Raw genomic sequence first — 14,079 nt, forward strand, 5'->3', positions numbered from 1 at the left:
TAAGCTGCATGTTATCGCGGAAAATACATGTTAAAATACAAGTGTAAATGCAGGGGTAATAAATTATCTTATGTGTATTTTGCGGGGTTGAGGACGAATTAAGTAAACCACGCTCTATGGAAGCATCATGGAATCCAAGATCTATCGTTGTTAAAGATATTTTGCAAGTTTGTATATTAATTAAGATCAAACCATACATGAAGTCTGTATATGGCTGCAAAAACCAAAATAGAAAATTCTGGCCCTTTAAGGGGCCATAACTCTAAACCTCATGATGGGATGTAGCCAGTTTTCGAAAGGAACCGAGATATTATGCCAATACAAGTTGTATGCAAGTTTGATAAAAATCGATTGCAAAATGTGGTCTCTATCGTGTTCACAAGAAATTGTGGATCACAAAAGCTCACCTAATAAGCAGTACAGAATAAATAGAATTTACCGTCGGTACCCAAAAATGTTCACTCATTTGCTCGCACAGACGGATATACGCACCTGTCATCACATATTATGTCAGTTTTTAAACACTTTATTCCACCACCATGTAATATATAAGACTGTAAGAAGTTTCATTAAAATCTACACTGCAGAAAAAATTTATTCGCGAAAATGTTATCAAAGTTGGGATTTTCCCATAGACGCCCATTTAGAAGGGTTTGGTAGAAAGCTCCCTCTTGAAGTGTGTAAAAGAGGGAGCCTCAGCAACTGAGGCTGGTAGTGCGTTCCACTAGCGGATGGTTCTCGGAAAGAAGCTGTATCAAAACTGATCGCTGGATGGTTGGTACAGTTGGAACTAAATTTGGTGCCTTGATCTGCTCATTGAAGTCCTTTGTCTGAGGTATGCATCTGCTTGGATGTCGATTAGGTTGTGATAGATCTATCTTGTAAAGGATTGTGAGTTGAAGTTTAGTCCGCCTAGCTTCTAGAGTTTCCCAGCCAAGTTCATCAAGCATAAAGGAGACACTACATGTGTTATGATAACGATTGAGTGTAAATCGGGCGGCTCGTCGCTGTACCATTTCGATCTGATGTTGTTTTCCTGGTATGGGTTCCATACTGCTGCGCAATACTCTAAATTGGATCTCACCATGATAATCTATGCGTTTGATTTAATTTCTGTCGAGGCATACTGGAGAGAACGACGAAGAAAGCCCAGAATTTTGTAAGCTTTTTTGTTATGCAATTTATGTGGTTATTCCATGATATATTGGACTGGATATCTACACCGAGATACTTGGTTGATGATTCTTCTATCATACTTGTATCATTATCACTCTTCAAATATAGTTAATTCCTAGATTACACATAAAGAGTTATTGAACCATATATAAATATAATATATATCAATATTTACTTCATTTTATAAAAAGCAAAAACAAAATAAAAAACGTAAATGGGACATTTAATACGTTTGTGAATGTGAATAAAATCTGTAAAAAGATCCTTTGGAAGCAAAGAATGCAACCAAAAAGAATAATAGTAAACTCGGTTTGACTGAGTCTGTTCATGAGAGGTAATGAAATGTGCAACACCTCTCACGCCCCCTAGCACCGGCTTAAGCGGAACTCTATTACACATATGTTGAATGGGCTCCATGATCCCAAAGGACCAGAAAATATAACAACACTGAATCCAAGTACGGGGAGACTTTTTACAGCCGCCACACTGCACTTAAAGACTGCTGTTGTGATAGTGAGTCACAGAAATGCCCCTTTTCTATAGTTAATACCCGAGTATCAGTAGACAAGGTAAATAACTTGATAAACTTAAAATTTGTTTTATCACACACTGTAGTCCCTTATATTTACATGTACTTCAAACATTCAATTATCGGATATACCAATGCGACCTGCTATAGAAAAGCTGATGTCGACATGCGCATTGAAGCCATCAACGCGATTTGTTTTATAATGGCTGAAATGAGCCCTGGAATAAGAAAATAATACAGGAGTTTTAGGTAAATACTTTTTAATGTTACTATTTATGAAATAAATGTTTTGTAATAATATCTGTACAATTAACTAACAGAATGTTGAATATTTGACATATTATCACGCTAAATTATGATTTTGATATCTCATGAAATCGAAACAAGAACTTCCGTTCTGATTAATTTATTGTAAAATAAACTGTCAAATGAATTATATTTGGAATTCAACAGAAAAAGATAAATTGATTAAAACAATCATTACCGTATAGGAAAAGGCATATGAATGCATTTATGTTTTAACTTGGCAATAAATAATCGACATGAAACAGCTTGTTTTATAATCAATTAACAGACATGAGATGAAGGAAATGTAAACATAGGAAATATTCGTAATGGTCACCACATGTGCAAAATACATAAATACTACATAATCATTATCATACATGGTATGTCAAAACATAATTCAAGATCACTTTGTCTCACAAAGTTTAGTGCCAGTTGGATTCCTCGTTATCTGTTTGGTGTTCCTCTGTTTTAATGGTTCGAATGGAAATGTGTGAACAATTTAGATTCAGGTTTTAGTTGAATATTGGTTAAATCCTATTTTATTTTTCATTTGCAACAAAATTTAAGACGTAAATAACACACAGCATCTGGAAAAATGAGGTCGGTACCCATAGACAAGCCCTAACAGGAGTGTCTAAGGGGAAGGATCCGTATCCCTAGATACTTCCTATTTTTAATGAATACTAATAACGGACTGACTCCATTGAAGTTTTTAGTTTGGTGTAAAAGTGTATATATAGACTAACTCTAGTTTCAGATAATAATAGTATATATACTTGTTGAAGTGTTGCTTTGAATCGGTGATGACGTGAAAATAATGTGGTTCTTTAAATTCTAAAATTGAAGGTATAGGATCTTTTGCTCTGTAATCGAATAATTTTCGACTATATCGTCAAACAGTTGCCTAGTTGTTTCCACATTCATCTGCTATTTAATTCGTTTTTCAACTTCCTCGATAGCCTTGTGGTAGAGCGTCCACTTCAGGTGCAAGAGGTAATGAGGTAAAGAGGTAATGAGTTCTATCCCAGACCGCGTCATACAAAAGACGTGAAAAAAATGGTAGCTCCACTGCTGGACGGTCAGCGTTTAAATGGAAACGTGCTCCCTTGAGACAGGACTGAGGTGTAGAGAGTTTCAAGTTAAAGTTTCAACATAAATATATTTTCATAGATTTCATAGAAAAGCAAAGTTTAACATAACCGCATTATGGCCATATATAGCAGACTGTTCAATTTTATTTGATTATAACCTAAGTCTATCTAGATATCTCTCCGTCCCTAACTGATTTTATATCTCAAAATTCACGTTTATCTGTAGGAGAAATGCTAGACAAGCAAGTGCAATATTACTTGATTATCTTGTGAACTTCCAAGTTATATAGGGTATTTAACATTTCTTTCCGTAAACAAAATTGAATCATACAGAAGATAAAACCAGGAGAGGCATGTTTGACAGGTATACCCGTCTCTATTAGGAAATTTATTTACCTATTAATCATACTTTAAGATATTGAAAGACGTTAAATTATTAAGACCTATTTTATAACTAGACATTATATCTAATAAACCCATTTAGAATATTGAACGAAGTTAAATTATTTATTTACATCGACTATAATTCTTACTTCAGTTTAATTATGTTAATTATTAACATTTCAAACCTTGAATATATACTATCAACATAAACTGGGGATGTGTCTGATATGCGTCAATTGTTGTTGCTAAAGTGAATAAATGTTGAATGATCGATCATTACGGTAATACCATGGGATGGGACTAACGCAACACGATCTAAAACTTGTTATTTTAGTATCAGTGAACGCGGACTAGGTCGAATAATAACTAGGTTATTTTCAAATAAAAACTTTATATAGGCTGTTACTTTTCTTACCTTCCTCAGTGAAGAGCTGAACTCTAATAAAGGTTGACTAGTTTCAAGCTTCTCTGAGTGACCGCGCAGATTGAGCCGGGAAATACAGTTTTAATAAATCTCTATTTTATTTTGACATAAATTAGCATCAATGAATATTTGTTTCGGTTACTTTTAGATAAAACTGTGAACATAATGGCACATCAGCGTCATTTAGAGAAGACAAAATACAGACAATGGGTGAAGGCTGGGCTTGGATTGACATATCTTAGAGAAGGAATAGCACCTTTTTGTGATGACATTGCAAAACTCCAACATAAAGACATCTTAGACAACATTAAACAAACAAAGAGTCTATCAGCAGTAACATGTGGTCAATGCTGCTGGATGACACTTAGACCAGACCATGCAAAAGGAGGTAACAGAGCATGTATATTAGGTCAAAGAAATTGCAACTGCTGCAATCCTGCTGGTAAAATTACTTGCCCAAACAAAGTATGTGGCGCCATCTATGATGCGATTGTAACAAGCCATGGATTTACACCGCCAGCGCCTTATTGGAAAAACACTGAGACACACCATTGGTGCACAGATCCATGGTTTATCGCAAAGTGTTTCATCAACGCCCCCGGATACGACAAGAAAGCATCAGCAGCCGATATCGACTGCATTGGGTTACTGCACTTGATTCGAAACAACCAGTATTTTCACAATCATATCCAATGCAAAATTACTCAGACCGACGTCTTCTCAAAGGTAAAATCTGCGAGTATAATCAGACCAACAATATGTGGTTGATACTTTCTGTCATTGATTAAAAATTCAGAAGTATTAATCTCATTAACCTGATCTGTTTACATTGAAATTTAACGAAAACAGTAGAAATTATATTTGAGAGTAATATTTCTAACAAAAATATGTGAATTCATATATTTGCGCTTCAGTGTTGCACGTGTAAAATGGGTAACATTTCATTAAAACTTTTATTAGACATGAAATAAAATGGAAATTTTCTATATTGATCTATATTGCACATTTACATTCAAATTACTCGAGTTTAGCATCTTTTTACCCTAAATCGATAAATAGTTTTGGACATTTCTTTGCTTGATGATGTTGTTGAGCTATGAATTGAAAGAAAGGGTATACATTTTACTGTTCTTTTAGCCATTAATAGATAATATCAATGTAGGATACGTACAAATGTAGATCATTTGAATTGAAGCAACTGTTAAATCAATATATCAAATTATTATAAAGTAGGGATGGGAACGAATATTCGGATATTCGAATATTCGAAAATCGGCCGAATATTCGAATATGAAAATCAAATTCGAATATTTGTAAATCATTGTATATTAAGTATAGTTTATTTGGAATATTTCAGAATAAAACCGTTTGTTCTGTCGTGTTTGTTTATCATATATCAAAAGATGTCCAATTAACAAGAAAAAGGCTATGCATAATTGGCAGGGGCTACCGTTACGGATTAACAGTTTGCAACAGGTGTAAATGTGATACATGTAAATTGGTCCAATTAACAAGAAAATTGCAATGCATAATTGACAGCGAGGGGGTCATCGTTACGGATTAACAGTTTGCACTAGGCGTAAATATGATATCTTTTTATCTTTTGTTCCTTTTATATTGGCGCCTGTTTTACGTAACAAATTTTAGATTTTTTTTTTCAAAAACAATACCAAACTTGTAGATACTGGCGATATTTTTGCAAAATTTTGTTTAACATTTCATACCGTCCACTGAAACGGTTTTCATCCACAGCGCACGGGCAATCGGCCGTATTTGAAATAAATTTTGAAGTAGTTTATAATACAATCAAGAAATAATATATGATCATGTTGAAGGAGGTTTAGTCTGCCTTCGTTAAGTTTGTCGGCTTTTTACTCGCCGATTGAAAATTTTCAAAATGGCGGCGGTAATACAACAGCGCGACACGTGCTTGAATTGGACCACCTGCTATTTTTAGATAACGTTGCGACGGTCTAAATTTTAATCGATTTGAACGTTTCTTCTAAAAATCTGAATTAGTTAAATATGTTCATGATTATACTCACACACAGAGTCGTGAAATAAAACACTAGGATCGGCGGGTCTAACTAGGTATGGTCGGGTTACCCGAAACAAACATTTTAGGCCTTATTACGTACGATGATTCACGTTTTAAACAGCGGAATATATTGTGTATATGCCAATCAATTAATAAAGATTTAAAAATTCCATTAAAACATGCCGAATATTCGAATATATTCGAATATGGCAAACCGAATATTCGAATATTGATTTCAGTATTCGTTCCCATCCCTATTATAAAGGTAATAGCGGACAGGAACGAGATATTTCACTCAAGTACAATGGAACTAGAAGAAACAGAAGCAAATAGTTATATAGATGATATGATAGCTGTTCTTCAAAGTGGTAAGGAGTTGAACAATCGACAGGACGCTAAAGTAGCTGTGAAGAAACTTGAAGAAGTAAGCATTTGACAAACTTCGTAGCTGCTTTAGCTTGCAAAAATGCCACCTTTAACTAGTTTTCATTACATGTTTCAGGTAGTATGCGCCCTTTGTCAAATTTCTTTAAAAAATCTTCGGATTCTTTTTAAATCTGGATTAAGTATACGTCACTCAACTGCCGTAACGCACTTTTTATTTTATTTAGACGTCGGTAACTTTGAAAAACAATGACGTCAAAGCGCCATCTGTCGGTTCTTTTGAAATCGGGGTGTTTCTGTAACATATTTTTTGTTTTTTTTGTTTTTGTTTTTGTTTAGTTTTTGTTTTTGTTGTTGTTGTTGTTGTTGTTTTTTGGGGTTTTTTTTTTTCGTTGTTTCTTTTTCATTAGTGCATCAAAATTCAACTACATTGTAATCATGATGAAAATATCTATAAAAACTTTACAGTATATTTGCCGTTAATTAAGCCATGGTGTTTAAATCAGTAAAATGTGTTAAATGTACCTGTTTTAGACACACTGTTGCATTCCGCGGCGCATTGTGCATGTAACGTCAAATTTTTATCATGACAATTTGCGGTAACTCATATCAGTTGAATTTCTTAAAATTTTGATATCCAAATACTCAAACAGATGCACAAAATGAAACAGAAAAATGGAAACTCCACATACACATTTACTACCACTTTCCACGTTTGAATTATCAAATATTTTCAGCTTTTACTCTTTGCTAAAGATTTTCTCGTTCTCTTTGCTTTAAATAAGAATTCACGTATTTCATTTACAGTTATGTAGCGAAGTGCTCCTTAAATCCGCTGGATAAACAACTCTATACACTCTTTTTGTTTCTATCTAGTTTATTTTCCGTAACCAAAAGTATAACTTCTAACTGACATTGCTAACAAACTTAATCTAAGAAGAATTGGCGTTTTATCCTTTCTGGACTCTCAACTTGTCGTGCTTAGTCCGCTCTGCCTCCTTCTCTGCCCAATGTACAATTTGTCTCCGTATTTACACAGATCAGGTGAATATCCCATTTACATAAACAAAATTAATTAATTCTGACAAAAAGTACAAGTAATAAACAATAAAAATATTTCTCTTAAAATACACATAAATTGTCACTCAATGCTACACGCAATGTCGATCAATTTACCGCAATATTATGAATATAACACTTATATGACCTGACTAATTGTTTAAGGGGCATTTTATATGCACTTCGTGAGAAGAAGAAACATGTTTTTCTAGTGACGTGCTTATTAATTAACCTATATTTTTATAACACTTATATGACCTGACTAATTGTTTTAGGGACATTTTATGTGCACTTCGTGAGTAAAAAACATGTGTTTCTACAGGGGCGTGTTTATTAATTAACCTAGATTTTTCTTTGTTTCGTCACACCTTTTTCTTACTTATAAAAATATATTCCTTCGACGGAAATTATATCAATTTCTTTACATTTACTGTATGTGATTAGCTCAAGAACAAAGACTTTGTCATTTCTACTGAAAATGAAGCAAGCCTTCTCAGACTTGTCGCTGAAGAAATTAGAGATATGTTAGAGAGATTTGAAAATAAAACAGAAGACCTAGCAACAAAGGAAGAGTGTGATAGACTTAGAAAACAACTCTCAGAACTAGAATCGGTCATATCGGAACTAAAAAGGGTATGTTTCTTGTACTTCAAACTGGAAAGAAATAGATTTCCTGTTAAGCCAGTGCTAGGGGGCACGAGATGTTTTGCGTTTTTATTACCTCGCTCAAATTAGTTTGATTGGTGCTTATTTATAGTCGCCACCGGTAACACAAATTGACTACTCTTTTGGGGATCAAAGATTGTTAGTAATTTTAATGGGAGGAAGCCTTCCCGTTTCTTTAGCGTGCCAGGTGTAAGTACTGTTTAGTAAGAGGAGCGGGAGCTCGAACCAATGACACCTGGTTTTGTCAAGCAGCGTAACCAATGGACTTCTTCATCCGCTTTGACATTCTGTGCTTCCAAAGGATCTGCTCATATGTGCAATATGTTCAATTAGACACACTTATCCCCCACCGCCCGAATCCGTCTTTGTAAAGGTGTTTTCCGCCGTTTACACTTCTCTACTGGCAGACGACACTTTTAGCTCACCTCTGAGCAATGCTCAGGTGCGTTATTGTGATCGCTCGATGTCCGGCGTCTGTCGTCTGTCTGTCTGTCAACATTTAGCTTGTATATGCGATAGAGGCTGTATTTTTCAATGATCTTCACGAAATTTTATCAGAATGATTATCTTGATGAAATCTAGGCCAAGTTCGAAAATGGGACATCTGGGGTAAAAAACTAGGTCACTAGGTCACATCAAGGAAAAAAAATGTGTATGCGATAGAGGCTGTATTTTTCAATTGATCTTCATGAATTTTGGTCAGAATGATAACCTTGATGAAATCTAGGCCAAGTTCGAAAATAGATCATCTGGGGTCAAAAACTAGGTCTCTAGGACAAATCAAAGAAAAAACTTGTGTATGCGATAGAGACTGTATATCTCAACTGATCTTCACGAAATTTGTCAGAATGATAAACTTGATGAAATTTAGGCCGAGTTTGAAAATGGCTTATCTGGGATCAAAATTTAGGTCACTAGGTCAAATCAAAGAAACGCATTGTGTATGCGATAGAGGCTGTATTTTTCAATTGATCTTCATGAATTTTGGTCAGAATGATTGCCTTGATAAAATCTAGGTCAAGCTTGAATATGGATCATCTGGGGTCAAAAACTAGATCACTATGTCAAATCAAAGAAAAACCTTGTGTATGCAATAGGGGTTGCATTTTACAACGGATCTTCAAGAATGTTTGTCTGGATGAAATCTAGGTCGAGTTTGAATATGGGTCATCTAGGGTAAAAAACTAGGTCACCCGGTCAAATTAAAGAAAAACCTTGTGTACGCAATAGGGGCTGCATTTTACACTGGATATTCATAAAATATAGTCAGAATGATTGCCTTGATGAAATCTAGGTCAAGTTAGAATATGGGTTAACTGTCAAAAACTAGGTCACTAGGTCAAATCAAAGAAAAACCTTGTGTATGCGATAGAGACTGTATTTTTCAATTGATCTTAATGAAATTTAATGATAGCCTTGATAAAATTAAGGTCAAATTTGAATATGGGTCATCTTGGGTCAAAAACAAGGTCGCTAGGACAAATCGAAGAAAAACGTTTTGTATGCAACAGAGGCTGTGTTTTTCAATTGATGGTCATGAAATTTGGTCAGAATGATTGCCTTGATCAAATCTAGGTCAAGTTTGAATGTAGGTCATCTTGGCTTAAAAAAACTAGGTCACTAGGTCAAATTGAAGAAAATACTTGTTTACACATGAGACCACATTTTTTTACCAATCTTAATGAAAATTGGTCAGAATATTTGTTTCCATGAAATCACTAGGTCAAACATGTTTACACTGCTATGGTATGTTTCACAGGTGAGTGACCTGTTAATAGTAAAGCAGGCTGACACTATCCTTCCATGAGCTCTTGTTGTCAGTGAGGTAACTTTGCAACTTTTGAATTGAACTGAATACTGTATTGATACATGGAAAGCAGCGGCAGTTCAAGATATGGCAGTCTCTCACGCTGCACTCTTATTGGATTTTTTAACTGATATGTTTTCTTTTAAGGAGATAAACAGACTCAAGGCAGATGTTTCGTTTCAACAAGAACCTCTTGATTATGAGCAATCCAAACTAGGTAAGAGTTAAATAGTACATCAAATTAGGTAATAGTACATCTAAATTTGGAAATAATATGAGCAGTCCAAATTAGATAAAAGTACATCGAATTAAGTTATATCCTGCCGATTCGTGTCGCGGAGCGACGAAAATCGGGATCGATCCCTCTACGGTAACATGCGATATATACTGAATGAGATATCCTATCGAACTAAAAGAATGTGGTCTTCCGGCACGTGCACAGAACGTCTGACTTCAGATATTTTGGAAGAATACGCCTTTTCCTTGTGCGTAATAAGCGTCCACATAACTTGTCCGAACCACAACGTCTTGCACATCAGTACAAATATGGACAGTATTGTTTTTTATTCAAAAACCTATCTTTACACATTAAACAGTGACGTCACTACTATATGTGTACAAGGGAGGCAATCATTTCATGATTTGGCTGAAAACATTGAAGCAGTTATTTGCCCTTATATGACATTCAAAATATCAGTGCGGTCACATGACCTGACAGTCAAATTCGCTCGGTCACGTGGCAAAAAGTTTGAAAATGTGTTTGATAGTCATAATATCTCTTTTATGGGTAATGGGATTTTATCATTGTACATAGACAAAAGTGAGGTATAATAAAATGAAATTTCCCTCTGAGATGAAGAGTATCAAGATCATTGATCTTCATTTAGTCAGAATGAGCTTAACAACATGGCGACAGTTTGTTGATAGTATTCCTCTAATACCGCTTCCTGTAAAAGTGAGAGCAGGGTCTATGTGTATAACACGAGATGGAGAGGAATGTAACCCGAAAACAGAGTTGACGATAAGAGGAGGAGGGGCAGAAGCAGTAGCTGCATGGCAGTATGTTAGACAACATCAGGCATTGTTTAATGTGGAATTTCAAACTGAATTATCATTAATTTCATTTTCTACGAAGAAGAAGTATTCGTCAGCATAAATCATTGCTGTTATAAAACAGATGACCGTGAGGGTTGTTACACATTTCATTTAATTTACTCACATGAATAGACTCGATCAAACTGAGTCTGCTATTATTCTCTTTGGTTGCATTGTGTGCTTCAAAGGGATATTTTTTACAGATTTCGTTATTTTTTGCTGATAGTTACAATTAAAGAAAGTGTGTCAAAGTTGTAGACATACATGTAACCAATTTCTAGTGTAATATCTTCGCGAGTATAATAACCATGAGGTAATTAAAATAAATTTTATGTTTTGCTATACTATTTTATTACTTGTTTTCTTTTCAGTTGATTATAGAAATATATAAAGGTGAACACAATTTTCACAGTAGAAACATCAAATCTATTATATACTTATACGAAACTGGAGGCGTTGTTTAATTTGGCATATGAAGTTGAATATATTCACCCACATAAGTCATTAGTGTCGTGAAAAATTATGCCTTTCCATAATTGATTAAAAATTAGAATAAGGAAATTTTGTCAAGTTGTAAAATGATCTACAGTGAAACCTGTGTACAAGGACCAGGGTTAAAATTGATGAAAAGTGTTTTTGCAGGTGGTCTTTATTTACAAATACACTGTAAGTGTTGAATTCGGAAATTAAATAAGTGGCTTTTTATTCCCTGATGAAAGTATACCGTAAAGGTTGAATTCGGAAAATTAAATAATTAATTATTATTCACTGGTGAAAATGCACCGTGAATGTTGAATTCGGACATTAAAAATAGCGATTTTATTCATAGTTGAAAAGCACGTTAATGTTGAATTCGAAAAATATTATAAGCAATCTTTAAAACCATGTTGTTTCTGCTCACATTTGGTCTGTAACACAAGTTTGACTGTACTTAATTGTTTTGTGGAAGGACAAAGTGATGAGATATTTTCACATTTCTTGTGTCTTATCACATGACTGTATTCAGATACAAAATCTTCCAACACAACATATAGTTTCCTTTTCCAAAATCTGAAGTATTGCTAGAGATAAATTTCTGAAAATTTGCTTACGTTTAGACAATTATATTGCCAATGTCCTACAGAAATTTCAATACAATAAATTGAAGTTATCTCAACATTTTACTCATTTTTCGACCACGCTCCAGTTTTAATGCGTCTTTTAACATGTAAATTAAAAGTTTGTGCGAAAACACCTAATTGCAAAATTTTGCGCGAGTTACATAAATAAATGCAATTTATTTATTAATATTTATTTTGCAACTTTTTATAAATGGGATGAGGTAAATATGACAGCATCGTTTGGTTTTGCTGTAATTTCTATTTACATTTTTTTCTAAATGAGTGTAATCAAGCAATTTAAAAATAGTTGTGAAAATCTAAGAGTCGTAAGTGTAGATATCACTAAACATACGTTGTTTTAACTTAACATTTACCAAATATATTACTCGATATTGAAAGATACAGCGGGATGGTAACAGTTATTTCTCTAAAATATACTAAGACGATGTCTGTTAAGTGTTAATCAGGATTTTCTCAAAACTGTTCATACTTTATGTTTTGTGCAACATAATATATCTCTGTCATGTTTGTGTGCCTATTTTTGAAGAAAAATGTCTGTGTCGGTTTGTGTTCATGTTGATATTTGTAGACATTTTTTTTTTCTAAAAAAGACCGGTTAAAATTCTTTATAAGGAGAACTACTTTATTTATTTTTCGGCCACTTTTACAATTATTTCTCAGAAAACCTTCAGTGAAGACAATCTGCGCAGTTCCATCTACAAGTCATATGTTAAAGTCGAGAAATTCGCGTTTTTCTGAGGCCACCCCTTGTCCGTTTTTCGGTCAAAAATGTCACCTTATGTGCCAGTTTTCGCATTTTCGAGTGTTTTGCACGAGTTTCGCAAGTGTTTTGATACACAGAAGGTAAATAAGCACTACTTCATCTAAAATGCCACAACTATAACAAATCCATCGTGATTTCGTGTCTAAATCGTACAAATACGGGATTTGATCGGCACCAGATTTAACGAAATTATCACCTCATGTGCGAAAATTTGGTCCAAAATCAAAAAAATCTAAAAATAAGTCTAAGGTTTGTGCCCAAATGTCGTTATACCTGATTAGAAATAGAATTATGAAAGTCCGCTCTGTCTGCTGCCACTTTGAGAAAAATACATGATTTTCCCCTTATAGGCTATATACCAATAAAAGAAATTGTTCTTTGTTTCATATAAAATTCAGCTACTTCAGATCAATTTTGATACAGTTTCTAGATTTTCACTCCGTCGTAGACCTGTTTTCCACAAGATATCCATACATTTGCTTCAAGAAAACGAAAAGAAAAAGGGGTGTTGAATAGTATGCAGTGAAATGCAAGTCAACTTAAGTTAGGTACCCTCATATTGCCGCATTTCAGAAAGCGGTCCGCATAATAAACACCCTACGTTCGTTTTCAAGTAAACAACTCGAAAACATGCGAATATAAGCATCAGAAGTGTCTTATTTTATGTAAAATTCATTCCTCCAGTGAAAAAAAGGCGATTTTTACTTATTTAAGGGTTATATATTTAAGAAATGAAATGATTTTTTCGGTGTTCATGCGGAATGAACGACAGAATAGGATCGGCAAATTAAACATGAATTGCGCGCTAGCGATTCATGTTTAATTTGCCGATCCTATTCATTTCGCATGAGCACCGAAAAAATTGTTTCATTTCTTATATTTACATTATATTTCCTTTCCATTTGTAAACAAGATAATATTATAAATTTTACATATTTTGTGGCATTTAACATTAAAATCAGCTTCCCGGCCATTCTGCGCACCAGAAGGAACAACTGCGACGTCATCTAAGGAACGTTCTCCCTGAATATACGCGGCGTCGTCAAAACAGCGGCCGGTTATCACTAAGCAGCGTTGACGTACTTTTCCTTTTGCTGTTCATACGAAATGAACGTCATAATTTTCAATGGAAAAGAATAGGGCGAATGTAAATATAAGTCTATAATCAAAGCAATCGTGTCCTGTATCGAACTTGTCCGACGTTTTAATAAGCGTAATGCATTTGGTGCGAGTACTATGAATGTTCTAGAAATG

General features: G+C 34.3%; 1 protein-coding gene across 1 annotated transcript; it reads left to right on the top strand.

The window, feature by feature from the left end:
- The first annotated feature begins 1,823 nt into the window (after positions 1-1,823).
- On the top strand, positions 1,824-10,113 carry LOC123522957 (uncharacterized). Its single transcript, XM_053550369.1, has 5 exons — positions 1,824-1,954; positions 4,041-4,618; positions 6,196-6,354; positions 7,818-8,006; positions 9,994-10,113. Exons 2-5 carry the CDS (start codon positions 4,058-4,060, stop codon positions 10,072-10,074), a joined length of 990 nt encoding a protein of 329 aa, XP_053406344.1. The 5' UTR covers positions 1,824-1,954; positions 4,041-4,057; the 3' UTR covers positions 10,075-10,113.
- Positions 10,114-14,079: the final 3,966 nt, after the last annotated feature.

Source organism: Mercenaria mercenaria, chromosome 8, assembly GCF_021730395.1.
Source record: "Mercenaria mercenaria strain notata chromosome 8, MADL_Memer_1, whole genome shotgun sequence".
Classification (NCBI taxonomy): domain Eukaryota; kingdom Metazoa; phylum Mollusca; class Bivalvia; order Venerida; family Veneridae; genus Mercenaria; species Mercenaria mercenaria.

What these genes read in the sequence shown, in the direction of transcription:
- LOC123522957 (XM_053550369.1), top strand. Translation starts at nt 4,058, where the DNA reads ATGGCACATCAGCGTCATTTAGAGAAGACAAAATACAGACAATGGGTG. An exon ending in CTGTGAAGAAACTTGAAGAA is followed by an intron (nt 6,355 to 7,817) that starts GTAAGCATTTGA and finishes GTATGTGATTAG; the next exon opens with CTCAAGAACAAAGACTTTGT. An exon ending in TCATATCGGAACTAAAAAGG is followed by an intron (nt 8,007 to 9,993) that starts GTATGTTTCTTG and finishes TTTTCTTTTAAG; the next exon opens with GAGATAAACAGACTCAAGGC.